Below are 7991 nucleotides of genomic sequence, written 5' to 3' on the forward strand. Positions count from 1 at the left end.
TCACGCAAACTCATCTGTGTGATTTGTAGGAGTTGGGGTGGTTGGGTGGCACAGGGACAACTGCACTGCTGCCATCTCTGCACCAGTGTCTGAACTACCCACCAGAACAGAGCTCATCTTTAGACACCCCCATCTGTGAAATAACTGATAAAAAGGCGCCAGACTCTCCCCACATGTCCCACGCATCCTCCAAGCAGCCCTGAGCGCTGGCTGGGGACATTCTGCACTTCTCATCTCAAAGAAGTTCTCCCTCTTTTATCAAATGCTCTTATTAAACATTTTCAATCACAAAACAATGTATGTTCCCACAAACATATTCCCACAAACATATTCCCACAAACATTTTAGATGAGTGCCACAGATTCATAGTGGGGAGCTGCAGTACAAAAGCCTGATAAAACCAGCGAGTGAAACAAAGGCAACAATAAAGTGCTGCTGTTCCAGATTACAGAGCAACTCCCAACAGCAGAGAACTTGAGTCAGTCATTGCAACTCAATTAATATGATGGGAGACTGCACCTTGAAGTACAGTACCTTTCAAAAGGAAAAGCTTTGAGTACTCCCCAGCTCTGGCTACACTGCCCTTTTTCCAGGGATGAAACAATAAGTAATTAAATACTAAAAATAAAATGCTCATACCTCCACAAATAAAATTAAGATTTCCCTTCAGAGCCAAGCAAGAATAAAATTTTGTATTTTTTTCCCCCCAAGAAATATAGTGGTTCCATATCTGAGGAGAATCTACTGCAAAGCATTAAGCAAACAACAAGTATTTATTCAGTAAGCAGTCATAGAGCACCATTTCACAGCTCCACAAGGAAGGAGCCTCAACACAAGCAGAAGCAGCTTTAGGAAAAAAATATTTTACAAGCTGGCTACGCATTTTTTAATGTATTCCACAGAGGCCTTTGCTGTCTTGCTGCACTGAGGTACTAAACATTGCCTGATAAGAATGCAGTTGCAGGATTATTATTATTATAATGAAAATGCTAATGGGGAACAGCACTGGCAGCTCTGGAGGGCTCTCCCAGGCCTCTTGATGCACAGGCAGAAAAGTGCAACTTCTACAGAAATCTTCTTTCTGACTCACAGAAGGGTTGAGTTTCTAAATCCTGTAGGCTGCAGTGAAACTTCCAGATGGAAAGGAAACAGTTTGTCCCTTCAGGAATTCTTACAATCTTGCATTTTGATAAGCCACGTCAAACAAATAAAACCAGATCAGTGCATGGAGGAGGCAGGAAAGGAGGACGTGGTGCCTCTGAAGGGAGCAGGTCTGCACAGCAAGCAGCACTATCTGCTCACACCTCCATCACCCTCCTTTCCTCATTCCCCTGTCTCAAATCTGCACACTCCTGCTCCATGACAAAGCCCTGTTGTTTTGCAGCTAGAGCTCTTGCTAGCCCTCACACTGAAGCCCACAAATGCAGCACACCTACACAGCAGAGGCTCCTGCTCCCCTGTGAGTCATTAGGCAGCCTGTCCCGCCTGCTGATGTCAGCCAGCAACATCCCTCCCTTCTAAACAAATCCTGAAACACCTCGAGCATCCATTCTTTAAAAATATTATCTTCATTTTCATCCTGACCCCGGTGGCAAAATTACCATCAGGAAGCAATTGCCAGTGATGCAGAGGGTCCAAGAGCTGCCACGTCAATGAGGAGTGAGCAGCAGCTCTGGTGTCACACATGAGCTCAGCACCGAGCCGGCAGCACGGGCACATCCCTCACAAACAGGCACAGAGCAGCCAGCATGTGTCACCAAAAATACAATCAAAGATCAACTGCATCATCCCATCTCATCTTGTACATTTTGCATGAGTGTGTATTACACAAGCCCTACTCACACCGTGCCCAACCTGCGCTGGGTGCTGTGTGGCTGTGACAGCAACCTTCCCAGGTACTAACTGTATATTCCTGCCTAATTGCTCTTGCCATCCAAAAGGCTTCTTTAATGCTCAAGCTTAAACACTTCCTGTCTTCCTTTGAAGGCAATGCCCTCGTCACATTCTGAGGTTTAAGAACAGGATCATCAGCTATTTACAGTGTACAGTTATCAGAGAAACATACTTAAAATACATTCCTCTGAGCACATTTACATCCTAAAGAGCCATGACCAAATCGCAGGATAAACAAGTGACACGCTGTCTTTGCAGTGCACAGAGCGCAGAAGGCGATGGAGAGCATTCAAGGTGAAAGCAGACAGAGATTTGACCATGTAGCAACCTTGAGGAATGAGGATTTCCCACTCTGCACACACCCTATCACAGAGTCAACAGGAAAACCAACAGCTGATTGAAAATGCTTACGCCTAAGTCCCTCAGTGTACGTTCATGGGTGAGGCTATTTATCTTAGGCACTGCAATAACAGAGCCAAATGAATGAATAAAACGAATACACAGCACTGCACAAAATCTACATGCAAAACCAGGCTGATGCCCTTGCTCTTCGGTTCTCAGCAAACTCACTGTCCTCTGCTTGGTTCATGCTGGGAATATGCTTGAACAGTTTGAAACACTTGATCACATCCTGGATCAGTTAAAGTTTCAGTTTAAAGGAACTGAACATCAAATAATTCCTTTTAACATTTTAAAAGAATGTTTTCATTTAAAAAGAATTTAAATGATGCCTTTGTTATCAGGAGACCTACTCACCATTCTCTTTTCAAATAGAAAGAAGGGCTTGAGGGACATCCCAGCTTTGTGGAGAATATTTTATTTATAAGATTTTTCTCAAGTGATAATTAAATTAACAGTGGTAATTAATTAGGTTAGCAGCTGAAAGCAATGTAACTCACGACTCTTGGTATCAAGTTTTCCTTCTGTCCACTCTTTCTACATGAGCAAATGCCTGGGAAATTTGCAGCAGAACATTCAAACTAGTTGTGGTACTGGCAGATTTCTCCTCTCATAATTTAGTGAATTTATCTGTAGCAGACTTCATAAATTCAGTTTCATACATGTGTCTGCAGTGCTGTGAACCCTCACATAGTTGTGAGAGGTGAAGTCACTTGGACAAAAAACTGTTACAGGTTTGTTCACTCACCTGAATCCAGCCACACCAAAACTCAAAACACCCACAAATCACTATGAGGCCCCAGCTGTTTGGCCCTTTCTTTTCCACCCACCCCACCAAGCTCCCTGCCTCTCTGACCTTGCATAAATGAGTTTAACATAAGGGACTACACTCTGCTGAGGTCAATGGAGTTTCCTCACCGTTTCAGTGAACCCAAATACTGCTCCAGAACACAAAGTTCTCTGGACCTGACTTTTCCACAGATTCTTGTACAGACACCTGTATTTGTACACAGACACAGAATCCTCCAAGTCAGAGTAACATCCATTTATATCTACCCTGCACAATGGAAATAGCCATGTCAGGAACCAAGGCTGTGAAAAATCAAGCTTCAAAAATATGAGATAAGCAGTCTCAGCACCTATCAGAGCTCAGTCCCTTTCCCTGAACACCAAAACCACCACCAGCTGGATATAATCTGCCCCCCTGAGCTATGCTAGGAACCAAACTTAAGCTGCTGACCTTGAAATCTCAAAAGAAGAGTCCCTGAGCTCAGAGTACCAACTCAGCTGTGTTCAGGCACACTCTTGTCCCAGCCCTGCTTTGAGGGACTGCAGGGACAGCCAGGTGCCATTCCCTGCCTGCCCCTGCCCTGGCAGACAGATGGCCTGGCCAAACTTTGGAGGGAGCTGGTGAGAGGCTCCCGTGGATTTCAGTGGGAGCTGGAGGAAAGCCAAGGTGAATTTCCTCTGCAACAACACCATCCCTGCCACCGAGCTTCTCAGGCTCAGCTTGTCACCATGGTTTCTAAAGTGCTGCTGGTACCAGAAAGTGAACACCCTCCAAAATTACTGCCTTCCTGTAACACGAGCCTCATCACATGTTCTCCTTTGTTTATCTCCTTCACTCCTTGCCCTCACATCAGGTTTTGCCTTTTACTCCCCAAATAAAGCCACGTGTTGGCCGATGGATGTTGGCACTGTTGGCAGCAGGAGGAAGGAGATCAAGGCAGCCTTCCCTGAGCTCTTAGATGTCAGTGCATAATAAAAACATCATGTATGGACACCCTCAGCAATACAGCACCTTTCTGTGAATATATCACAGTATCACAGAGGGAACAGAGTTTTGTTCAACAGACCAAGCTCCTTAAGATGAGGGTCCTTCATGGCCTGATCCATGCTTGGAAACCTTGCCCTCACAGGTTTTGCCTTTTCCAAACTTCCTGGGGCTTGGCTCAATGCTCACCTGGAGAGTTATGGATGGAACCCAGCTGCAGGGGACTAAATTACCCCACTAGCCCCAGAGGAAGCAGCAAAAAGAAGACATCTCATGTCAGCCAAAAGAAAGGTGTGCTGTGAGCTAGTTCATCGTTAACCTGTATCACACACACTTCTACAGTCCTACAGCTTTCTGCAATTATTTCTAACACTCAAAGACCTGGTTGTCATTTTGATATGATTTATAAAACAGAACTAAAACACAATTTTAATGCTAGAGGGCATTTAAATCAGTTGAGTTTTAATCCAACAGATAATATAAATATCAGCTTCAGCAGTGAAGAGATTTACAGGTCTAATCCAAACTGGATACTTGTCATACACTTCATAACAGAAATTATTTGTTATGGATAGATAAGGAAATACAAAGATAGTAAAGAAATTAAAATAACAAAAGAATTTAGGCACAGATGAAACAGCTATCCAACACCTTTTAAAATCAGCTAATACCAAAACCACAAGCATCCTTATAACTGTAAATTTAACTTGGGCTGCTGAAACTGAGGTCATGGTGAGCCAGACCACAGCTATCAGATGAGTAGGTACAGCCCACTAACATCAGAGACACTTCCTTGATTGTGTCAGCCCTTGGCTTGCAACAGCAAGAGACAAAGCAGGAGGTATTTTCAGACACAGATTTCTACAGCTGGAAGTGTGTTACATTGTGGTTTTCAAATAGCTGAAGTTTAAACTTTGAGAGGATTGAGGTAACAGCAGTGAGCAGATATGCTGGGTAGAAGAAAGAGGTGATTTGGGAAAAGATCCATTCCCTTCAAAGCAGACATTTGTCCAGTGAGATTCTTAACAGTGGCTTGACCAAAATACAGTGGTTTTCAGTCAGCAGCAACTTTCACATTGACTTTTATGGACACTGGAGCAGATTTTTTTTTCCTGGTGACTTTTTTACAAGGTTGTTTTCATGTCCCTTGTATCACAGGCATTAGGTTTTTTTAAAAACATATAAATTGTAAAACTTGACACTACCTTGCTGCCTAGTGAGTTGAACTAAACCAACAGTTTAAATAGCTCAGCTCACAGCTAATAAGCAATTTAAATAGCTTTGCTTTGCTAAGCTCAAGTAGCTGTATCAGGTTTCATAGCACGATCAGTCACTGCCAAATCCATAGGCAGCATTTAAATGAATCATTAGCAATGGTCACCCCCAGGAAAAAGAAAAAAAAGGAAAGTAAAAGAAAAAATATTTTAAGAGCTAAGAATCAAGTCATTGCCACAATTTCCATGAGTACATCCCCCATATGTGACACCAAAATGTGCCCAGGAAGCAAATCCCACTCAAATGCCTGGGCCAAAATATATTCATCCAAGTAAGAATGACTGAGCTCTGTGTTCTGACCACAACCTGCTTGAGCACAGAGGTGCCCATGAGTACAGAAGGACAAGCTGGAGCATGCAGAGGTGAGGGATTTGCAGCACAGATGGAACCGGAAGAAAACTGGGGAGGCTGCTCCTGTGTCATGTGTGCTCAGTAATGCTATCACAGCTGCAGTAATGCTATCACAAATGTGCCTCCAAGCTCTCTGGATCAGAAAGGTGAATGGCAAGATAATTATGTGAGACACTGGGAAAATGCATATTCACCAAACACCTTGTCTGAACTCTGTACAGAGAGTGCAAGAGAAGGCACAACCCACGCTGGAACCCGGGGAGTGAATGACACTGGGAGCCTGATCTCACATGCACCAGGGTAAGGCTGAAGAGACTGAGACACACATTAAATCAGGGTGCTGAGCTGGGCTAGTGAACGTGCCTGCTCCCTGTGCAAGCCTGCACGTTCTGACACTGCATGCAGCAGCACAGCCAGAGCTCTCAGCAGCCTCTGCAGCCAAAGTCCTTCCCAGCCTGAGCAGCTCCGGAGGCAGAGCAGGACCACACCGAGCCCGGAACTCCACCTGGCTGACAGAAGGGGTGGAGAGCTCTGTGACCTTCCACTCAGCTCTCCAAGCCACAGCTAAACTGATCTACCAGCATGGAACCGGTTAAAAATGACAGCAACTAAAATATCTGCCTTTAGAGGCACCCAGGCAGAGAGACAGAGGCAAGTTTCCGTGGATGGATGTTTCTGATCATCCTGGACTCTGCGGGGCAGTGCTGCTCCAAACAGGTTTCAATACTTCTTTCTCCAACCCCAAGGATAGTTTCTCTTTTATCTTCCAGTGAAACTTTGCATAATTAAGAAGCAGATGAGCCCCTGTAATCCTGAAGAGAAACGTGGGGAGATACTCACTTAGATCCTATTTCTCCCTCTGCCCCTGTACTTCTATTCAGTACTCCTGGGTATCAAATTTGGACATGTGCATGTCATTTTAATTCATTATTTAACCATACAGCCTCGAATTGTATCACAATTCGACAACAATTAACAAATCCACAGTGGAAATTTGGACATTTGAAAGCAGTAGAGGAAGCTCAGAAACTGGAGAATGATTCCTTGCCACATGGTGGTGAGGAGAGGCAAGGAAAAGGTGTAAGAGAACATAATAGGATAAAAATAAAGTAAATTAAATGTGTGGGTTTGGAATCCCCCAAGACATTCTGGTCGAGAGGATCTCAAACCTATATATAGTTCAAGCCAAAGGCACAACCTTAACCTCTCTTCTCTGATATTTAGTTCACAAATTGCCCAAATGCCAGCATTTGTCTTTTGTCCCCTCATATAAGTTAGAGGATAGCAAAAATGCAGGATTAATTTTTGGAAAGACCAAGCTGAATTCTCCCAGAGGCCACCACACGTGGTCAGAGACTTCTGGCATGTTAAAAAAAATTTAAAGGGAAAAAAATTTACACAAATTAGGGACCACCTGGCACAATCCAGGCAAGTTTACCGTGTGCCTCCAGCAGCCAGAGCTCCGGCAGAAGCAGCGAGTGAAAGATCTGACAATGAACTCGCGGCACATCCCGCGGCTGACCGGGCACGGACCGGACCCGGCCCCGCTCCGCCGCATGCCGAGCTGCTCCCGCTCCTTCCAGCGGGGATTTCGCCACCGGTGCTCTGCCCCCACGGCGTGCCCGCTCCGCCGGCGGCTCCCGAGCGGGCGGCAATGATTAATTACGCTATCAAATGATTAATTACGTTATCAAACGCTGCCGTTCAGGGCAGCGCTCTCGGGGCGGCCGCGCTCTCCCCGCTCCGCACCTGCGGCGGGGCCGGGACGCGGAGCCCCCGCGGGCCGGGCCCGGCGCACTCACCCCATGTCTCGGCACCTCTCGGCGGCGGCGGCTCCCCCGGGCGGCTCCCCGCGCTCGGCGGCCAGCGGCGGCCGCGTCCCCACTTCGCACATGCGGCCGCCCCGGGCCCGGCTGGCTGCGGCTGCACGGCGGCTGCACGGCGGCGAGAGCCGTCCTGCTCCTCCTCCCGCCGCCTCCCTCCCCCCTTACATAACCTCCCTCCCGGGCGGCGGCGGCACCGAGCAGCTCCCGCGGCTCCCGCCGCCCTGCCAGGCGGCAGCGCGGGGGCGGCGGCCGGGGCGGGGCGGTGGGCGCGCCCCGGGCCCCTCCGCTCCCCGCCGGTGGGCGGGATGTGCCCCGGCGGCGGCGCTGGGAGGAGCGGGGCTGCGGGATCTCGTCCTCACGGTGCCCTCGCCGGACGGGGACGAGGCGGCGAGGAAACTTCGCGTGAAGTTATGGGGTGTCCCCACGCGGCCCCGCCCGCGGCCGGGCAGCCTCAGCAGCGACAGGGATATGCC

General features: G+C 47.4%; 1 protein-coding gene across 3 annotated transcripts in view; it reads right to left on the minus strand.

Moving 5' to 3' along the window:
- Positions 1–7676, minus strand: part of HOMER2 (homer scaffold protein 2) — a 58921-nt gene extending 51245 nt beyond the window's left edge. For 2 of the 3 annotated variants that reach the window (XM_064722129.1, XM_064722128.1), the window contains exon 1: positions 7495–7676. In XM_064722129.1, coding sequence (XP_064578199.1) covers positions 7495–7586 — 92 coding nt within the window. In that variant the 5' untranslated portion in view covers positions 7587–7676. The remainder of the gene's footprint in view (positions 1–7494) is intronic. The other variant, XM_064722131.1, reaches the window with a different exon arrangement.
- Positions 7677–7991: the final 315 nt, after the last annotated feature.

This window comes from Zonotrichia leucophrys, chromosome 10 (genome assembly GCF_028769735.1).
Source record: "Zonotrichia leucophrys gambelii isolate GWCS_2022_RI chromosome 10, RI_Zleu_2.0, whole genome shotgun sequence".
NCBI lineage: Eukaryota > Metazoa > Chordata > Aves > Passeriformes > Passerellidae > Zonotrichia > Zonotrichia leucophrys.